Below are 22,081 nucleotides of genomic sequence, written 5' to 3' on the forward strand. Positions count from 1 at the left end.
CGGCCCAAGTACCGAGCCCTGGGGCACACCACTAGTCACTTTCTCCCAGTCTGAGAACTTCCCATTTATGCCCACTCTCTGCTTTCTGTTTTCCAGCCATTTGCCTATCCACCTTTGTATATCTCCCTCTATTCCATGGCTTTGTAGTTTCCTGAGAAGTCTTTCATGTGGAACTTTGAGAGTGCTTTTGACTCCTTTCAACTTGGGTTCTGCATCCCCAACCCTATATATATCATGTCTGTCTGTCCAAGTTAGCTTGTAAGCTCTTCCGAGCAGGGACCATATATAAATGTCAAAATGTACACCTTTCAGCGCTGTAAAAGTGATAAGCAGTAATAGTAGAGGCAAGCAAATTGCTCCTTTCTGTGCCCAGTTTAACCCTTTCTTGTCTTGTTATAACTTTAATGTCCTGCGCTCAATTGTCTTGCGCTCAGTTGTCTTTGCGCAATTGTCCGTGCGCTTTTGTCTTGCACGCATTTGACTTGCCACCATTTCAATCATGTGTTTACCTTGTTCTGGTGAAAATACATCCTGTCTCTTAAACGTATAATGTTGGAGCCATCTGTTTTTCCTGTATTTGATTCCATCTGAACTCCTGTGGAGTCCCTGTCGACTGAGGCCTTTTATCATACCAACAGAAGAATTTTACTAGACATGAAGCTGAGGCCATGTTGGTCCGTGTTCAGATGTAAAATCAAATGACCTTCCATACCTAACATTTAGAGTTCCAAAGTGGTTTACAGTGAAACAAATACAGTAGACCTAAGGTTCAAATGCACTTATATGGTACACTTCTCCCTCCAAATCCGTGGTTTCAGTATCCAGGAAGTTCTGTTTCTCACAACGAGTGGTGGGCGCCTGGAATTCTCTACCAGAAGATGTTGTGGCGGTGACAACTCTTCGGGGTTTCAAGCACAAGTTGGATATACACCTTCTTGCAAATCATATTGAGAGATACGGTAATTTCAGGTTTTCATAATAGAGAACCTAAATGGGCCGCCGCGTGAGCAGAGCTCCGGACTTGATGGACCTCGGTCTGATCCGGTGAAGGCATTTCTTATGTTCTTATGGTTATTCGCGATTTTTTAACAAAAAAACCATTTCAGTTTTTTGACTATTTTTAAGCCGTCCAAGCCTCCCCGGAACCTTACCTGGTGTCTAGTGGTGAAGGGGGCAGGAGCAATCTTCCTATGCTCCTTCCCCATGCAGAGCCGTCATCCGAAGGTAAGGTTCTGGGGACGCAGGGTGGGTCAGAGCCGGCCAAGAAGTTATTTGCGATTTTTCACACTTCGCGGTCCGGCTCTGCACCTAACCCCCGCGAATACCGAGGGAGGAATGCGCTACCGGAGGAATGCGCTACCGGAGGAAGTGATCAGGCAGAGTACGGTACAGGGATTCAAACAGGGATTGGACGGATTCCTGAGGGATAAAGGGATCGTGGGATACTGAGGGAGGAGCTGGGATGTAACACAAGTATAGAAAGCTAACCAGGTAATAAGTATAGAAACCCAACCAGGTCGTGCATGTGCAAGACCGGAGGGTTAGGACTTTGATGGGAAGATAGGACTTCAATGAGAAACCAAGGTGGCAAGGGGGCCCCTTCTGGTGATTCAGACAGGTCGTGACCTGTTTGGGCCGCCGCGGGAGCGGACTGCCGGGCAGGATGGACCTATGGTCTGACCCGGCGGAGGCACTGCTTATGTTCTTATGAGTGTATACAGATAAATATTCTATTCACAAATTTCCAGCTCCACTGAAAATTTGTAGAGTCTGTCATCCACTATCCAGAGAGTGTTAGGACAGAGCGAGGGCCGTGTGCGGACATTCTGCCTAACTCTACAGATAGCGGCACAGAGCTACACATGTTACTTTAGGAGAAAAGGCTGAATTTTGCTGCTCCAATCTGTGGAGTTGGTGCCCATCAGAAGTGACTAGGGAAAGGGGGACTTGTATACCACTTTTTCTACATTCAAAGTGGTTTACATAAGATAACAATCAACTTATATACCGCAGGACCGTGAAGTTCTATGCGGTTTATAAAAGTAAGAAGTACAAAGAGTTTGGAAAATTACTCAGATAGTTAGAGAACAAATATCACGTTTTTAAATGCTTCCTAAATTCCAAATAAGAATTGGAGGACATAATCAAATGTTCCAAATCCTTGCCCCATGAAGCCGCCTTCTACGATAAAAGATGTTGATGATTTTTTTCACGTTTACAACCTTTTACGGGCAGAAAGACAAAATTCAAATGCAAACGTCTTGTATGTTTATTAGTTGCAAAAGGGAAGAGATGGATTAAATATTCAGGGGCAAGACCAAACAACCGAACTTAAACCTCACCCGCACCTCCAACGGTAACCAATGCAGTTTTTGGGAAAAAAAAGGTGTTTACATATATACAGGTACTTATTTTGTACTTGGGAAAATAGAGGATGAAGTGATTTGCCCAGGGTCACAATGAGCAGTGATAGGATTTGATCCCACAACCTTAGAGTGCTGAGGCAACAGCTCTACCACTAAGCCCCTCCTCACCTCCTATATCATACTTTGCTTGCTACAGTGGAATCTTACCCCCCTCTTTTACCAAGGTGCGCTATGGTTTTTAGCCCGCAGTAAATATTAGCATATGCTAAACATGCGCTAAAAGCTAACACGTGCATGTTATCCTATGGATGCATTAGCGATTAGCGCATGTTAAAACACTTAGCGCACCTTAGTGAAAGAGGGCCTCAGTTATCTGGCATCCATGGGGATTTGTGGATGCTGGATAACTGTTTTTCTGGTTGCTTGAGAAACATGCATGATGCATCAGAGGAAAGGCCCTACCGGGCCTAGCTGGGAGCAGCCTGTTTTGAGCACTGCCTCCTGCTGCCCAGCTGCTGCTGCTTTGGGTAAGGGTGGGAAAGGGGGTTCGTGGCTCAGGACTGATATTGCTTCTGCTGCTCTGGGGCTTGAGGGAGGGGAGGAGTGGGGGTTGCGGCTTGGGACCACTGCCATGCTGGTATTTCGGGACAGGTGGGGGGAGTGGTTCGTGGCTCAGGACTGCCACTGCTTCAGGGCTGGAGGGAGGGGGGGTCAAGGCTCAGGACCGCTGCTGCCACCGCCACCTCTGCTGGTTCAGGGCTGGGGTGGTGGTTTGCCGCTCAGGACTGCCACTGCTTCAGGACTGGAGGGGGGGGGGTCAAGGCTCACGACCGCTGCTGCCACCGCCACCTCTGCTGGTTCAGGGCTTGAGGGAGGGGGGTTTGTGGCTCAGGACAGCTGCTGCATTAGTGCTTCAGAGCAGGGGGGGGTGGTGGTTTGCCGCTCAGGACTGCTGCTGCTTCTAGTGCTTCAGGGCTTGAGGGAGAGAGTGGTTCATGGTTCAGGACTGCCACTTCTTCGGGGCTGGAGGGAGGGGGGGTCAAGGCTCAGGACCGCTGCTGCCACCGCCACCTCTGCTGGTTCAGGGCTGGGGTGGTGGTTTGCCGCTCAGGACTGCCACTGCTTCAGGACTGGAGGGGGGGGGTCAAGGCTCAGGACCGCTGCTGCCACCGCCACCTCTGCTGGTTCAGGGCTTGAGGGAGGGGGGTTTGTGGCTCAGGACAGCTGCTGCATTAGTGCTTCAGGGCAGGGGGGGTGGTGGTTTGCCGCTCAGGACTGCTGCTGCTTCTACTGCTTCAGGGCTTGAGGGAGAGAGTGGTTCATGGTTCAGGACTGCCACTTCTTCGGGGCTGGAGGGAGGGGGGGGACATGGCTCAGGACCACTGCTGCTGCCGCCACCTATGCTGCTTCAGGGCTTGAGGGAGAGAGGGGGATTCGTGGCTCAGGACCGCTGCTGCTGGTGTTTTGGGGGATATTTCTTTTCCCAGTGATTTTAATTTTTTCTGGTTGGGAGACAGTGCCGGTTAGTTGAATACTGGTTATCTGAGATTCTACTGTATATGAATGGTGGCGTTTAATATATGCAATGTATTTTTTTTTTAATTGCTGACCGTGGGGATTTAAATTTTGTTTTGAATATCAAAATTAATACAATAACTCAGAAATACAATTAAAATAACCCTACTGTGTAATGCAACCAGCTAAAAACAAAAGGAATTGACCCCAAAATATCCACAAAGAAGAAAATCCAGAGAAAACCAAAAAAACTGTGGAGTGATGATGTTCCTAAATGGACTTTATTTGAAAGTGTCAAAGTTCCAAAGGAACACCGAAATCATCCACATAAAATAATTCCATCCACATAAGAGCCTTAAAGGACCTAATCCGCTAGGGATACAGGACCCAACATGGTCCGCGTTTCAACAAAAAGTCTTCTTCAGGGGTCCCTGGGGGTCCTATAAAGGTGAGTACGTGGGAAACAATTGTGTGGTGAGCAAATGCAAGCAGTGTCTCACTTCCGGCTCACCACACAATTGTTTCCCATGTACTCAACCCAGGGACCCCTGAAGAAGACTTTTTGTCGAAACACGGACCGTGTTGGGTCCTGTATCCCTAGCGGACTAGGTCCTTTAAGGCTCTTATGTGGATGATTTACTTTTATGTGGATGATTTCGGTGTACCTTTGGAACTTTGACACTTTCAAATAAAGTCCATTTAGGAACATCATCACTCCACAGAGTTTTTTTTGGTTTTCTCTAATGCAATCAGCTGCCATTAGGGGGTGGTAAAGAAAAGATAAACTGAGCTGACACCTGCTGCCCACATTATTGGACTGCGATACTGTGTTGGGCTCAGTCAGAGAACTTATAAGGCAACTGCTCCTCATGGCCCAAACTGGGACTTGGGCAGTGGCCCAGATCATTTGGAGTAGGGTTACTAGATTTTATGTATGTAAAATCCAGACCCCCCTAGACCCGCCCCCAGGCCAGTCCAGTTCCACCCACACCACACCCCCGCCCCGCCTCCTCAGCCTGCTCATCTCAGTCGGGCACACGTGGATGCCCTCCCGATGTGACAGCTTGCTCTGCAGCCCAAAATGAAGAATTTTGCTCATGCCCTCCAGATGCGGCCTTGAAGAGATGAGGTTTATGTGGGACCAGGGTTGGGGGATGGAACAAGACAGGGCTGTGGGCAGAATGGGGCAGGGCCACACTTTTATCCCCCCCCCCCCCCCCGAGGCAAAATCTGGTAACCCTAGTTGTGTGTGTGTCAGAGCATGAACTTTGGATTGAAGTCTGAATCCAGCACATTTTTCATTGGAGGAAATGGGTCACATGAGAGATTACAAGGAAGTTACTGCTAGGTTGCATTACATTACACATAAGAACAGTTTTACTGGGTCAGACCAAAGGTCCATCAAGCCCAGTAGCCTGTTCTCACGGTGGCCAATCCAGGTCACTAGTATCTGGCCAAAACCCAAGGAGTAGCAACATTCCATGCTACCGATCCAGGGTAAGCAGCAGCCTCCCCCATGTCCGTCACAAATGCAACAACTGTAAAAGTGCAACAGAACTGTAGGGGGCAGCAGAGTACAAGACTGCGTGGGAGGCAGCAGAGGAAGAGTGGCAGGAGTGTCAAAGTCCCTCCTCAGGAGCCTCAGGATTTCCCCAATGAATATGCATGAGATCTATGTGCATGCACTGCTTTCATTGTATGTTAATAGATCTCATGCATGTTCATTGGGGAAATCCTGAAAACCCGACTGGATGGTGGCCCTCGCGGAGGGACTTTGACACCCCTGTGCTACGGGCTCCCGCGTTATGGACTTGCTAATCAGTTAATGCATTCTCTGCCTCTGACGAGTCTCCTCTGAAAAAGAAAACCCATACTGCGCATTTGGCATGGAACTGATTCCAAATGCTGTACCATGTCCTGTGTTAGGCCATTTTTCCTGCGCAGGCGGTTATCAGCACCTAACACAGCTTAGTAAAAGGGGCCCCTATGGACTGTAGGAAAAATGGACAACGAACTCTGAAACCACCAATAAATATGTCGGGCAAATATCCCTGCCCTGGTGTCCAGTACATCTTGGCAAGTAGGTTGCCTTGAATTTTCGGGTAGTACACAGAGATTAGAGAACACCTTTTCTTTCTGTATAATGATCTTTGGTCCAAAATACACAGTGAACAGTTGCGTTTGCCGCCAAGATACTTTGGAAGTCATTTCAATTTTGCTTCTACAAATAACAGCAGCGAAGTTTGCCCTTCACAGTCTGGGTAGAAGAGTTCATCGGCTTTCACAATGCATCGTTCTTAACTAGACCCGCCCCCAGGCCTGCCCAGTTCCACCCATCCCCGCCCCATTATTTCCCAGTTCCATCCCCAATCCCACACTAGCCCAGCCCCGCCCCTCGCTGCATGCTCTCGTCAGGGCATGCGCAGATGCCCTCCTGCCCGATGCAATTTCGAGGAAGCTTTTCAAAACACGGACAAAGTGCCAGGTTTTGAAAAGCCATCCGGACCCCAGATATGTCCTCAAAAAGGAGAGAACAAGAACATGTGTTTCAAGCCTGTATATCAGTGTATACAGGCCTCCTGAGATTCCAAGTGTGCCACGGCACACCGAGGAGGAAGAGAGGTGCCTGCCAGCTGACTTCCCTACGCGGTACGGCGCCAGCGCTGCCCGATTCACCAAAAGCCTGCATGTTTCCTCCTTCTCTTTAGCGTCCTCCGGCTTCCCCCCTGGCCTCCCGATCTCACCTTTAAAGCTAATTACAGCAGCCTGCAGAGGATCGCCGATAGGTAAAATGACTGAAATGTGTCAGGTTTGAAAATTTATATCTGCTGTGTATATTGTGATGTATATGAAAAATGAATGGAAGGTCTGTGGTTGGGGTATTCAGTTGATATTTGTTAGACTTAGGAGGTACTTAGCTTGAAGTAGTTGAGAAACACTGCTGTAGGCAATCAGCTGGTACCAGTGCTTCTCCTTCTCTCCGGCCCTCTTCCCTACTGGCGTCTCAGGGCCCATCTGGAGGGTCTCTGCACATGCACGGACGTCGACCTTTAGTGTGCCCCGGCTCAAGAAAGTTTGAGAGACACTGCTGTATATGATGTTTTGCCCAGTTCTGTCGCAGATGCCCTCCTGCCCAACGACGATTTGATAGAAGCTTTTCAAAACCCAGACAAAAGTGCCAGGCTTTGAAAAGCCGTCCGGGGAAATCTGGCCGTCTGGTAATCCTACACAGAGGGCATTTCTAAGGGTCCTGTCCATGGGCACAGAAATATAAAATCCAGGCCTGCACATTGTATCCCTTTGAAATGAGCTACAACAAGGTCCAATGGCACACAGAAGGAGCTTTATCAGCCGAAAGCCTGAAGTCATACTACCATTGTACAGATCCATGGTGAGACCTCACCTGGAGTACTGTGTCCAGTTCTGGAGGCCACATTATCGGAAAGATGTGAAGAGACTGGAGTCGATCCAGAGAATGGCCACTAGGATGGTCTCGGGACTTAGGGATCTCCCTTATGAGGAACGTCTGACCAGACTGTGCCTATACTCTCTCGAGGAGCGCAGAGAAAGGGGGGACATGATTGAAACATTTAAATACATCACAGGCCGCATCGATGTGGAACATAAGAACATAAGAAGTTGCCTCCACTGGGTCAGACCGTAGGTCCATCTCGCCCAGCGGCCCGCTCCCGCGGCGGCCCACCAGGTCCTTGACCTGTGGAGTGAATTTTTGACCTTCACAATCTACCTCTACTTCTATAACCTACTTCTGCTTCTATCTGTATATTTTCAACCTTTATAATCTACCTCTACTTCTATAACCTACTTCTGCTTCTATCTTTTTTCTTGAGGGTCCCACAGCGACAAGAAGGCATCCACTAAAACTTAAAGGGGGAAGATTTCATGGGGACACCACGAAATACTTCTTCACCGAAAGGGTGATTAATCGATGGAATGGCCTTCCATGCCAAGTGGTCGAGGCCAGCGGCGTGCTCGACTTCAAAAGACGTTGGGACAGACAAGTGGGGTCGCTACAGAGTCATAAGAACATAAGAACATAAGCAGTGCCTCCGCCGGGTCAGACCATAGGTCCATCATGCCCAGCAGTCCGCTCCCGCGGCGGCCCAAACCTGTCTGAATCATCAGAAGGGGCCCCCTTGCCACCTTGGTGCACCTTTCCCATTGAAGTCCTCTCTTCCCATCGAAGTCCTAACCCTCCGGTCTTGCATATGCATGACCTGGTCGGGTTTCTGTACTTATTTCCTGGATACTTCTCTCAGTATGCTCAAAGGACGGACTCATGCTCAAAGGACAGTCATGCTCAAAGGACGGACTCATGGGAGAGGGGACTCTAGAGTAGGCAAATTAGCTGAGGGAGGGGTCTTGAGTGGGCAGACTTGTTGGGTCGACAGCCCTTTTCTGCCGTCATATTCTATGTTTCTATGTTTCAGTTCATACAGACTTTGAAGATCCAGGGGCTTTCTGAGAACTGTCCCTGGGGATCCTGCTTTCCTTAGGAATCACACATCAAAAAAATCCAACAGTCAAGGCACAGCAAAGCATTTCCTATATAGTCCTGTAATTGCCCGTGGCTTATTTCGGGTTCAGTTTATGAATTGTCCCTCTTTTGCTGCATGTTATTATCACTATTATAAACTGCTTTGCTGTCCACAAGGAAAGATGATTAAAAACAAACAAAACTGACCTAAAAACTAAAATGTTATATTTCCTCTGCTGCTGCCTTGGTTTCTCCTGACTTCACTACTCTTACTAGAGGGAGGGGGTCAATAATTTGATCTAGTCCCTTTAGATATCATAAAAAAATAAAAGAAGTCCAAACAAGCAAATCTTTTCCCACCCCACAATACTACTTGTCCTGTCATCTTTATTTTGGGCTCCTTTTACTAAATTGTGGAATTCCAATAAGCGTCAGAGCATTCACCTCGCCGGTCCATGATAAGAAGCTCTAGAGAATGGCACAGACAAATTTTCTCCATCCCGTCCCATTTCTGTTTGCTCTGCCTTAACCGCACGAGCCTCAAACACTTATGATTTTAAAGCGTTTGAGGCTTGTGCAGATGAGGACGGAGCTTAGGCATTGGTGGAATGAGGCATTATGACATCACAATCTGAGCTCTAGAATGTTGCTGCTTAGGATTTTCAAGGGTTTGAGGCTTGCGCAGATGAGGACGGAGCTTAGGCATTGGTGGAATGAGGCATTATGACATAACAATCTGAGCTCTAGAATGTTGCTACTTAGGATTTTAAAGCGTTTGAGGCTTGTGCAGATGAGGGACGGAGCTTGCAGGAATGGGGCAGGGGCAGAGACAGAAGAACCATCGGGAACGGGACGAGATAATTAGCTCCTGTGGAGATTTGTTGCCATGTCATTCTAGCTCTTTCATGGTTTAGTACAACCCAGTGTTAGAATCTCAGGACTGAAGAGGGAGGTCTGTAATAGAAGGAGGCCTATTCCCAGCCTGCCCTCGTAACCCTTGGCTCTACCCAGTGCTCTTAAAAAATTATATTCATGAATACTCAGGGAACGTTCAGATTAATATTCAAAGCAATGACTCCTGGCCAGTTAAATCGCCTGCATGGGGCTAACTGGTCATTTTCAGCGACACTTAACTGGTTAATGCTGTTAAAAATGCCTGATTAGCGCCTAACAAAAAAAACAGCTAGTTTGAGGGGGTACCAGAGGCGGAGTCAGCACTTAACTGGTCAAGGCAACCACTTACATTGGACAGCACAAAAATCAGTCCAAAGCCGCTGCCAGTTTTAGTAAAAGAGGGGGTTTATGCGGTAACCCATAGACGGTTAAGTGCTGAATGTCAAACTTAATAGGCTATGCTTTAGCTGGGTTCATAGACAAAATCGCGCGAGACAACGGCGCACAGACAACTGAGCGCAAGGTTGACGACGCGCCGAAGAAAAGCACTATTTTAAAGGGTTCCGACAGGGGGTGTTGGTGAGGAACCCCCCTACTTTACTTAACAGACATCGCGCTGGCGTTGTAGGGGTTTTGGGGGGTTGTAACCCCCCTCATTATACTTGAAACCGAACTTTTTGCCTGTTTTTTAGGCAAAACCCCCTAACCCCCCACAATGGCAGCGCAATGTCTGTTAAGTAAAGTGGGGGGTACCCCCCCACACCCCCCGTCGGAGCCCTTTAAAATAGTGCTTTTCTTCGGCGCGCCGTCAACCTTGCGCTCAGTTGTCTGCGCTCAGTTGTCGGCGCGCCATTGTCTCGCGCGATTTAGTCCAGTCACCCTTTAGCTGGCTCCATAAACCTGGAAATTCAATGCTGTTGCCTGGGCATGGCCTGGCATTAAATTTCCAGCCATAACGCTGGCGGCAGTCAGTCCAACACTGAGCATCATCAGCCGCATGTCAACCCCGTTATTACTACTAATTATAGAATTATTGCTACAGAATCTGTTCAAACGAAATCCTACTTATGCAGGAAATGCTGATTGTCATTCACTTGGACTCTGACATTGGTTTAGTTCCACAATCTTAAGTGCCAAATTTTTAGTAATCTACTGATTTATTTCCTTCCTTCTTCTCTTCGCTAAATTCTACAATGTCTGTTTCCTTAGCGTCCAGGTGTTCGACTAAGTGGCGCGAGCCTTCCGTATCTTTAGGAGCAGGAGTGAAGGACACATCTTTCACGCTGCTGGAAGAATTTCTTTCTGAAGTACTTAAAAGTGGTGCAGTGTCTGTAGAGCTTTGGTTTGGTCTTGAAGTTGATCTCTTACTGTGTCTGCATAAAACGGGGGTCCTAATCCACTGAGGACTCCTGCGCTGGCCTTCCTTACTGACTTTTATATTGCCTTTGTCTACGTCAGATGTCGTTTCTTCCATATGCTCTTGCCCAGACATCACTTGAGTAGGGAGAAGTGGCTGTGGGTCGGAAGCATCCACGCTTGAATCAGATTGGCTCTGAGATGCGCCAGTCACTATCTGCGAAACCTCAGGGGCATCTGTTTGTGAGGTTTCATCGATGTGGGTGATGGACCCTGTTCTGTCCGCTGCAGTGATCCTTACCTGAGGGACTTGCAAAGACTGGCTGACCGGTGCGTCATTCATATCGGATGGTGGACTAGGCGGCCTTTCAGATTGGCTGGCCTCTCGAATAGTTGACAGCTCTCCCGTAGCGGAAGGCATTTTTGCATTCCTCTCAGCTTGTTGATGCCTTTTGGCATTTATAACTAGTGGCCTACCTCTCGGAGGCGTGTTGTGAAAGGTACCGATACCACTTGTGTCACTAGTTGGGAAAAAGACTTCGGAGGTGTCGCTGTCATGTCTGCTGGTTGTCCTTCGAGGAAGTTCAGGGTGTTCATGAACACTCAGGAAGCGCTTTACTCTCCTTAGCACCGAGTGCTGGCGCCTGGGTCTGTCATGAACCTCATCCCAGAACAAGTTTTCATCTCGCAGAAAGACCGAATGTGCCAGTCTGTAAGAGAAGAAGTTCCCATCATGTCACTCGATCACCATATGAGTTAGCTTTAACAGAGATGTTTTGGCAGCTACAGTATATATTTCTAATTCAAGCCATTTAAAAAATGATTCTGGAGTGTTTCCCACATTTGGGTTTCCTAAAGTCTTCACTACTTCCCCTCACTGTATGACCTATCCTTCTTTGTAAATCACCTTGATCTACTTCCCATTGACCAAGTTCTCCCAAAACCTTCACTGCTTACCCCTCTGAACGACCTGCTCCCCTTTGACTTACTCTTATTGTAAACCCGTCCCTACAAGGTTACCTTACTTTATACAAACAGCCATGTACTCAAAGACTTCATTATTTCTTTTTCGCTGTATGTCCAGCTCTTCTTTATTGTAAACCGCCTCGAACTACCTTGGCTTTGGCGGTATATAAACAATAAATTATTATTATTATTTATTATTATTCATTTCTGCAGTCTGACTTATGGCAAGGTTTGCCTTGTGGTTTTTAGGAAGGCGGTATATAAAACCAATAGAACAAAAATAAATAAGAAATTATCCGCTGCTAAAATTTAACACAGATTTTCACTGCACCCTTGTACTATCTGATTGCTAGAGAGAAGACCTTATGCAGAAGGCGGAGGTCCAAGGATAGTGGAGATGGAAGCAAGAAGAAGCTGAATGCAGGGGACCCTGGCACAAGTGATCAAAGTTGGACCCATCATCAACTCTGTTGGGCTGGAGAAGTGCAAGTCCCAAGATAGCAGAAAATGACCATCATTAACATCTAAAGGTCAGTTGGTGGCTTACATAAAGTGAATTGGTGGTCTCGGCTCAGTTCTACATGGGCAAAAGATATCCACTACCACAATTAATAATCTTTGAACCTTTCTATTGTCTCATAAGTTCTCATACTCATTCCAACTCCTAAGGCATTATCTTTACTAAAGTGATAAATATTCTGTTTGTTTCCTATTTGACCACAATTACTATGAAATTCACTAACTCATCCATGGAAAAATGAATCCTGTGGTAAATAGTTTTGCATGTCTGTAGCTGGGAACAATTCTGCTCATATCAATCCTCAACAGCAGACCCAGCTTGAGCCTGCTCTCTTATCAAGGGGCTGGAAAAATGTTAACACTAGCATCCCTTGTCCTTTTCCCAAATGATGAAACTCCCTGGTAGTACTCCCACATGGTCAGAGCTGGTGCATGAGTGATGGGTGCCCTAGGTGAACCTTCAGCCTTATCCACCTTGAACTTTTGCAGCTATAACCCCTAGTGGTAGTCTCATGTTATTATTGCTAGGGAAAACCCTGCCAAATAAGAAGCTGCCATTTTGAACCTAGTGCTCGAGAGGGAAGGAATGAGTGGGGATTGTTTCTGCCCTTAAGATAGTGGACACCAGGGAACTCCCACCCCCCAATAGGTATCAGGAGATCCCAATGAAGGGTTTCGGCTGTTGAGAAGTGGGGTTACGGATACAGTGCTTCAGGAAAAGTATAGAGGAAAAGAAAGGGGTAGTGTCTGGGAATCAGGTGAGATTTTTCTTCCGTATGGTGTCATGGTACATGCATTTGGTACCACACTTGCAGTTAATGCCACCTCAAGTGGTACTGACAACCTGGACAGTTAAGCTGAGGTAGTGTCTTGACCATGCCCCTTCTCTGCCCGGACTCCACTCCTACCCTCTCTAAGCAACTAGCACAGTATTCTTACCACCCCGGCTAGTTTTAGCATTCAGAGCCATTTGTGCGGGTCCATAACAGCTACCGTGTGTTAACAACAGGCCTCTAAATCACTAGCAAAGCTTTTTCAGATAGACAATATTTACCCCATGTCCACAGTGGATCCCAGGAAGGAAGGAATACAGTAGTCAGCTGCGGCCAATGTGTAGGGTGGTCGGACGTCAGAATCATTCCAATAGATGTCTTTATTCAGTTTTGGCAAATTCATGTGCATTTCATCCACAGCCAACAGGGAGACCTGGGAATAGAAGTAGTGGCAATTAGAGAATGACACGGGGAAAAAATCTGTCCCCGTCACCGCCCCGTCACCGGCCCACCATCCTCTGCACCGCCCCGTCACCGCCGATCTCTTCACCGCCCCGTCACCGTCACCGCCATCCCTTTCACCGCCCCGTCACGCCCCGTCACCGTCCCCGCTCATCCATATAAGCCTTTTTCCTTTCACTCCCTCCTTCCAATTTGAGCCGGGAACACTAGCGATCGCACGGTCCCCGCGGCCACTACCTGCCTGCCCGGTCGATCCTGGTGTTTGGCCGGCTCTCTCCCTTCTCCTCACCTTGGTTTGTGGGTTTTCTTTTTCGGCAACCTGCGCGCTTTCCCAGGGAGCCACACACGCGCGGCTGCTCAGTGTTCGATCTTCTGCTCTGCTGCAACTTCCTGTTTCCGGTTGCGTCAGAGCAGAAGATCGAGGCTGAGCAGCGGCGGGTGTGCGCGGCTCTCTGGTAGCGTGCGGGTCGCCGAGGAGGAGGATCTGCGGACTGGGGTGAGGAGAGGGGAGAGAGCTGGCTGGACACTGGAATCGATTGGGCGGGCGGGTGTGAGCTGCGGGGACCGCGCGATCCTTCATGCCTCACTGCGGGGGACAAGACCATTCACCGCCCCGCGGGCGGTGAATGGCCTTGTCCCCGTCGCCACAGCGACTGCTAGTTTTCTTCCCCGTTTTCGGCGGGTGACCCGCGGCTAAAATGCGGTGGCCGCGGGTAAACCGCCACCGTGTCATTCTCTAGTGGCAATCAGACAGTGTAACACTGATATTGGGATTATTACAAGAGATTCTTTTGAACAATTCCCTGGTACACTGAATTAACCACCCTGCCATTCTATCAATTTAATTTAACTGAATTTAGTTCCAGCATTTATAATCTGCCTTTCCAATCAGAATGAAATGACAAAGTGGAATACAATGTTAATAAATATGAAGTCTTAAAACAAAACCACAGACCATGGCTCCACGGTGTAGGAGTAGCCTACGAGACAGGGAAGCCCAAGTCAGATCCCACTACAACTCTTTGTGATTTTGAGCAATCACTTAATCCTCTATTGCCTGAGCTGCAAACTTAGACTGTAGGTCTTCTGGGCACAGGAAAATATCTACTGTAGTGGAATGTAACATGCCTGGGTGTGATGGGGTGTATGTCCCATCATGTGCGAGAGTACCGTCCCGAGGGCAGGCCTACCTCAGAAAGACCCCTACCCAGAGTGGCCAGGGGCAAGAGACAACCTGGGGGTAAAGAGGGTACAGCTAGTTCCTAATTGGGGTAGTACTACTCATAGTGGAAGACTAGGTGTATGGTGTTAGGAACCAACTACCCCTATTACTCCAGAGTACACTGCTGTCCAATAGTAAAGACTGAATGACCTTGCCATTGGACTTGAATAACTAATTTGCATCAGAACCAAGTAGCAGACTGAAAGTGGTGATCGTTAAAGAAAAGAGATTCCTAGAACCTTAAACTGGACTCCTAATGGGGAGAGGAGCGCTGGGTTGGACCCCTTAATCCTTGGGGAGAAATTTTGAGGGGGGGGGTCAAGAGGGACCTCACCCTAATGGTCACCCAGCAGGAAGTAGCATAGGGGGAGTTTTTGGAAACAAGAGCTCCTGGGTGACCCTTGAGGGGATGAATGCAGGCCTAATGCCTAACCCTCAGTAAGCCCAAAACCCTCGTGAGCATAAGAGCTTCAGTGGAACAGACACTATTTCCTGATAGGCAATGAGCTAACACTTGGCCTAACCCTTCCGGTAGGCGGTGCAAGGAGCATGACACTTGGGCTTCTACTGAAAAGTTGTGAGTTAAATCCTTTCCCTTTGTTTTCGTTCTCCTTAAGGCCAGCATAGTGAGTATGTTCAACATACATGGTCATAGGACCTGCTTCTACATGATGCCAATCTCACCACACATAAACTAGCATGTGCCCATGACTGCTTTTTTAACATGCAAGTGATGCCAACCTAGAGGAGGAGGAACTGAAGCAGTCCTTGAGGATAAGATCATAAGAATTGCCATATTGGGACAAACTGAAGATCCATTAAGCCCAGTATCCTGTTTCCAACAGTGCCAACCCAGGTCCCAAGTACCTGGTGAAAACTCAAATAGTAGCAACATTCCAGAGTTGACATTGTGATGCCTCATTCCACCAATGCCTAAGAGCCAACTCCTATACTTGGCTCACATAAAAACTGATATAGTGGGACAGTTCAAAGGTCCATCAAGCCCAGTATCCTGTTTCCAACAGTGGCCAACCCAGCTGCCAAGTACCAGACAGAAACCCAAAGAGCAGCAACATTCCAGAGCTGAGATTGTGATGTCATAATGCCTCATTCCACCAATGCCTAAGAGCTAACTTCATCAGTGATGTCACAATGGCTTGATTGTCCTATACTAGATTCACATAAGAACATAAGAATTGCCGTACTGGGACAGACCGAAGGTCCATCAAGTCCAGCATCCTGCTTCTAAAAGTGGCCAACCCAGGTCCCAGTTACCTACAGCAATACATATATATCCAAAATATTTTCCCATCTGCATTTGCACCGGCTTGTAATTATGTGAAACGATGGCCTCTGTTGGGTTGGGACTTGGGAAAAGAGCTTGAGGGGGTGAACTGTGCCCATTTATCTGCTATTGCGTGCCAATGTGATTGCTCAAAAAAATGATGATTTTAATTGGTTCCCCTTATATGTGCTATTTTGTAAAATCCACCACTTAACTTGCACTAGTATCACTTGCATGAGTGATGCGGCTCTTATTTCTCTGTGTTTTGTTGTACAATAGCAGTTCTCATTGTCCATGTTGCCAAATGCATTTTTCCATCTGGCTTATATGTATTTTACAAAAGGCTCTGTGTTCACTGAGCATTTTGTATGATAGGTTAGAAGTTTGGCATGTCCTAACTTGGATACCTCTTTTTCAGCCTGCACTTCCTATAAACATGTATCGATCCAGAACAGAGCTGATCGCATTGTACTTTACATTGTGCTTGCACTTTTACTGGTTGTAATTACTGGATAGCTGCACTAACCTGCAGGTTTCTATCGATGCACCAGTTGGTTTCAAAATCATCGTCGTCTTCCCCAAAGGGATTGATGAGCTGCTCTGCCACCTGGCGGTCACAGCACCCAACACAAAACATTACACAAGAGTTAACCAAGTAACTCACTCTAAATCGACACCTCTCCCACCTTCCTTCCTTCACACAGGTGTTCCCTATACTGGATGCACTTCAGGTCCTATATATCAACCACTAACATATGGCAGGGCCCAGACTCTTTACTTTCTGAGCATTATAAAGGTTTACCTTTGTTTACACATTGTATATACATTTAGAAGTGATCATACATGTTCATTGGTCGTTATTAATTATCCGATCACAAAAATATTTCAGTTTGAATTTTCCTGCTTTTTAGTAATGGGATCCAATGCCCTTTGGGGGTCAGGTAGCAGGGTATTAGTCCCTTTTCCCTGAATTCTATCTGTTTTCAGTCCCAACCAAGAAGAGACCCTGCTTGGCTCATAGCTGAGAACCTGTTGTCTCTTAGCCAAAAGTTGACATGCATTCACCGGATCTGATCATGGATCTGAGGCACTTAGTTGCAATAAGAAAGCCTTTATTTCCCCTTAAATCAGAGCTAGAACAAATCAGCAGAGGGTCAAAAAAAAAATGTTTTATTCAAAATAAGTAGAGCTATGCTTTTTCTGATTTCTGTCTGCCACAAATAAAATAGTGGTTAGGGTTACCATATGGCTCCAGAAAAAGGAGGACGGATTGAGACATCCGGGGTTTACTTCTATTTCTATGTTTCTGTTTGCTGGGTGGGGTTGGCTTCCCTTTGGGTTTCTCTTTGTTTGCCATGTTATACCTGTGCCATTTATGTGTCCACTTGTGGAGAGTGCATTTTCTTGTGTATATGATGCCTCTTTGTATCTGTGCTTTTGATATTCTTGTTGTTCCTGTTATCTGGTTGTACCCTTTCTAATAAAAATGATTACCAAAAAAGAAAGTAATGGAAGAAAAACCTGGATGTCTCAATCCGCCCTACCTGGATAAGAGTACAGTTTTTCTCTAGCTGTCAGGACGCTGTGTACCCTTATGTGGCAGGAGCACTAGGAGGAATATCAAATGTATAATTTTATAGGGGAATTGAGTTATAGGGTTACCAGACATCCGGATTTCCCCCATGTCCAGACAGCTTTTCAAAATCCGGCACTTTGTCCGGGTTTTGAAAAGCAGATTGCACAGATGCCCTCCCTCCTGATGAGCAGGCTAAGTGTGTATGTGTGTGGTGGGGGGGAGGGGGGAGGCAGGGGCGTGGTGTGGTGTGGGCATAACAGGTTGGAGATGTGTGGAACTAGGCGAGCCTAGGGGCAGGTCTAGGGGGTCCAGATTTTACATAAGTAAAATCTGGCAGCTTTAAGGGATTCCCTAACCCAGGTAGGACTTGGTTCATCTATCCTCACTTACTCTTGCCTGGTACTGTGCATTGCAATCTATGAAAGCAAGTCTGGTTCTGTATAATGCAATGTAAAGAAGCAAGCCTGGTATGGTTAGGACTTCCACGGACATGTCCAGGTGTCCGGATGGCTTTTCAAAACCCAGCACTTTGTCTGGGGGTGGAACAGGGAAGAGTCATACGTCCTCTTTTACTAGAGGGAAAATCCGGTAACCCTAGGTGTGGTGTAACGCAGTCCTTGGAAGGAAGCCCGGTACAGTGTAATGCAGCCTGACAGTTTTAATTTTCATATTTTTTTAAAATGTTGGTTTTCTTTTGTTTGCAAACAATAAAATGAAACAAAATGCGTTGAAACCAAATGGAAATGTTTCTGGCGCAAGCTTCTACCGCTGACGCTAATACCTCGGGGTTATGCCCATGTGGTGGAGGGTGGCTGTCACCCACTCTTCTTGCAGTAATAAAGGTTCTGATAACCTAAAATCAAGCCTCACACCTGCTCACCTTGAGCCAGCCTGCGTAGAAGAAGAACTGCAGGAGCGTGAAGATGGGAATGTACAGATCCAAATCGTGTCCGGCGTACGCCTGCGCAGGGTCCAAGAACTGCCGGCCGATTAGACATGCAAAGAAAAAGGTGTAAACGGCAAGGGTGACAACCTGAAAATAAGAATAGCAAAAAGAAACGGCTCACTGTCAAACGCCATTGACTGAACTCTTAAACCAATGTTTATAGTCTGATCCCGAGCCTAGTGTTGAAACAAATGTACCCACTGAGAAGGTTGACTACTTCAGGACAATCCAAGAAACAGAAAGAAGATTTTAAGGGAAAATGCTTGAGTACCTGATTGTTAAACCGCTTAGATAACCTTGATAGGCGGTATATAAAAACCTAATAAACTTGAAACTTGAATTGAATAAATTACTTTTTCACTCAATTTGCAATCAAGCTTGGAAGTTATGGTAGATGAAGTTAAGCTGTCTAATATACATAGGAAGCACAGAGAAAACTGAGACAATGATGCTTCTGTGTAAGTCTGGACCAGAGACGGCACATTCAAAAAGAAATAAACAGGATGGAGTCTGTTCAGAGAGCAGCTACTAAAATATTTAATGGTCTTCGTCATAAACTTAAAGATCTCCATATACATACTTTGGAAGAAAGACAGGTACTGGGTTTCTGCCAGGTACTTCCAATGTTCCCTCTAAGCTGAGCGCATGAGCGATTGCTCACTATTTTCAGTGGCGTCGCTCATACGTTTTCTCGTGTCGCTCAATCGAGGGCGGACGGAGGTGATAGGAAACGGCAGCGGCGGTCTGCCCTGCTTGCCTTAGTATATTTTAATTTGAAAGATGCAGCGGCTCCTCTCAAGATCCCGACTGCATCGGACTTCCGACGCAGGTGGGGATTCGTGAGAGGAGCCGCTGCCACGTCTTCAGTGGTGTACCAAGGGGGGGGAAGTCTGCCCCGGGTGCAGCCTTAGGGGGGTGCACAGCCAGCCAGGTCCGGATCTGGCCGGCTGTGCACCCCCCCTAAGGCTGCTGTCGGAGAGGAAGTTCGGGCCAGTCAATCACTGCCTGGCTGGGCGGAACTTCCTCTCCGACGGCAGAATTGACGTCGGGGGAATGCTGGTCGGCTGACGGTGGGAAGCAGAGAGAGCTTGGGGCAGCTGCAGCAGTGGCTTTGGGGCCTGTTTCCCCCGATGGTGGCAGCAGTGGCTTTGTGGAGGGTAGGGAGAAAGAAAGAAAGAAAGGGGACAAGCAGGGAGACAGAAGGGAAACATAAAAAAGGGGGCATCAAGAGAGAAAAAAAAGAAAGAAAGAGCAGGGAGAGAGGAAGAAAAAGTTAGGGGAGGGAATGAGGTCTGGAGGAGAGGAAGCATACAGGCTGAAAGAAGGGAAGAAAGATTGGATGCACAGTCAGAAGATGAAAGTACAACCAGAGACTCATGAAATCACCAGACAAGGTAGGAAAAATGATTTTATTTTAAATTTAGTGATCAAAATGTGTCTGAATTTATATATGCTATCTATATTTTGCACTATGGCCCCCTTTTACTAAACCGCAATAGTGTTTTTTAGCGCAGGGAGCCTATGAGCGTCGAGAGCAGCGCTGGGCATTTAGCGCAGTTCCCTGCGCTAAAAAGTGCTATTGTGTTTTAATAAAAAGGAAGGGGGGTATATTTGTCTATTTTTGTATGGTTGTTTCTGAGGTGACAATGCATAGAGTCATCTGCCTTGACCTCTTTGAAAAAAACCCAGAATAGGAATGACAATTAACATTTTCTCAGAGTATAGTGTGCTTTGTGTTTTTTAATTTTATTGTTGGTAGATCATTTTGAGTTGGTCATTTTAAAGTAGCTCGCAAGCCCAAAAAGTTTGGGCACCCCTGATCTAGAGCGTTGAAGCTGTGTATTTCTATTTTATCCCCCCTTTTACAAAACTGTGGAGCGTTTTTTAGTGCCAGCCGTGGTGGTAGCAGCTCTGATGCTCAGAATTCTATGAACGTCAGAGCTGTTACCACCGTGGCTAAAATCCACACTACAGTTTTGTAAAAGGGGGAGGGGTTAGTTTGTGATGACATATTCCATACTAGGCGAAGGTGTTTTCTGTGTGTTCGAAAGACATGGTTTTCTGTTAGGATTGATGGTGTAGGATTGATCTATGCTGGTCTGGCTTGTTTAGTTTTACAATGGGTGTATTGATGTACTGCTCAATGCAATATGTAAGATGCTGCCTTTTCCTAGATACTCATGTGTGACGTGTGGCTTGTTACTAAAAGTCATGTTTTTCGTACAGATAGGGGGGGTGCCAAAAAATGATGGGCCCCGGGTGTTACATATGCTTGGTACGCCACTGTATGTAAAGATACCAGAAAGCTGGCGAAGCAAAAACTTTAAGTAAATTGTTATTCTTCTACGTTTTGAGTATTTAACCCTCCCACAATCTCACGGGCACTCGTCCTCCGCGCCTGCTCATAAATTTGAGGAGTATGTAACTTGTTGCTCATGCGTATTTTTTTTTTGCACACACCTCATCAATCCTTAGAGGGAACATTGCTTATGACCTGGGTTGGCCACTATTGGAAACAGGATACTGGGCTTGATGGACCTTCAGTCTGTCCCAGTATGGCAGTTCTTATGTGAGCCAAGTCTAGGACAGTCAAGCCATTGTGACATCACTGATGAGGTTGGCTCTTAGGCATTGGTGGAATGAGGCGTTATGGCATCACAATCTCAGCTCTGGAATGTTGCTGCTCTTTGGGTTTCTGCCAGGTACTTGGGACCTGGGTTGGCCACTGTTGGAAACAGGATACTGGGCTTGATGGACCTTTGGTCTGTCCCAGTATAGCAATTCTTATGTTCTTATATGAGCTGAGTATAAGACAGTCAAGCCATTGTGACATCACTGATGAGGTTGGCTCTTAGGCATTGGTGAAATGAGGCATTATGACATCACAATCTCAGCTCTGGAATGTTGCTGCTCTTTGGGTTTCTACCAGGTACTTGGGACCTGGGTTGGCCACTGTTGGAAACAAGATACAGGGCTTGATGGTCCTTTGGTCTGACCCACTATGGCAATTCTGATGTTATGCTCTTATGATAGAAAAATATCTCTGTGGCATAAATACAGAAGAGGTGGGTCTCTTTCAAATGAAAAAAAAAGCTCTCAAATGAGTAGCATAGGATAAGGGTGACTCAGGAGTCAATTAAGGAAAGGGTGATTAATTCATTGAATGGCCTCTCAGTGGAAGTGGTGGAGACCAAGACAGTATCTGAATTCAAGGAAGCATGGGACAAACTCATAGGATCTCAAAGGGAGAGGAAGGAACAGACTTGTATTCTTAAAGTGGAAGGCGTATTTATTTTACCTGCGTGTACACAAGAGGGATGCCAACCCAATCATAGCCAAAGAGCAGGCTGCACCATGAGCGGAATCGATTCATTTCCTGGAGAGAAAGTAAAACCAGATGAATAGATCAGATTTATCACTAGGTTTTTGCCATCTTCCCCCAATCAGTCTAAAGAGCTGATTCATCCTGATTTTTACCCCATTTCCAGCACAGTGATGAAGTTTAGAGAATGACATGGTGACAAAATTCATCACCGTCCCTGTGCCCGCGGATAACCGCGGGAAATAATCCCATGTCATTTTCTAGTGTCTGTTTCAACCTCGGTCCTTCTACACCAGCATTCTTCAAAGCAAAGCCTTTGGGTCAGTGGTTTTGGCCATTCATACTCTGATTCTTATGTGAGCCAAGGATAATGAAGCCATT

At 46.8% G+C, this 22,081-nt stretch overlaps 2 protein-coding genes across 6 annotated transcripts in view; one reads left to right on the plus strand and one right to left on the minus strand.

Annotated features, from left to right (window-relative positions):
- Positions 1 to 12,044, plus strand: part of LOC117364069 (cathepsin E-B-like) — a 55,489-nt gene extending 43,445 nt beyond the window's left edge. The window contains exon 11 of the mRNA XM_033952865.1: positions 11,949 to 12,044. Coding sequence (XP_033808756.1) covers positions 11,949 to 11,987 — 39 coding nt within the window. The 3' untranslated portion in view covers positions 11,988 to 12,044. The remainder of the gene's footprint in view (positions 1 to 11,948) is intronic.
- Positions 10,202 to 22,081, minus strand: part of BEST3 (bestrophin 3) — a 31,269-nt gene continuing 19,389 nt past the window's right edge. For all 5 annotated transcript variants that reach the window (XM_033952861.1, XM_033952859.1, XM_033952863.1 and 2 more), the window contains 5 exons: positions 21,677 to 21,754; positions 18,313 to 18,465; positions 16,383 to 16,463; positions 13,169 to 13,320; positions 10,202 to 11,339 (listed from right to left, as the gene is read on the minus strand). In XM_033952861.1, the coding sequence (XP_033808752.1) occupies positions 10,415 to 11,339; positions 13,169 to 13,320; positions 16,383 to 16,463; positions 18,313 to 18,465; positions 21,677 to 21,754 (1,389 nt within the window). In that variant the 3' untranslated portion in view covers positions 10,202 to 10,414. The remainder of the gene's footprint in view (positions 11,340 to 13,168; positions 13,321 to 16,382; positions 16,464 to 18,312; positions 18,466 to 21,676; positions 21,755 to 22,081) is intronic.

Source organism: Geotrypetes seraphini, chromosome 7 (assembly GCF_902459505.1).
Source record: "Geotrypetes seraphini chromosome 7, aGeoSer1.1, whole genome shotgun sequence".
In the NCBI taxonomy this organism is placed as follows: domain Eukaryota; kingdom Metazoa; phylum Chordata; class Amphibia; order Gymnophiona; family Dermophiidae; genus Geotrypetes; species Geotrypetes seraphini.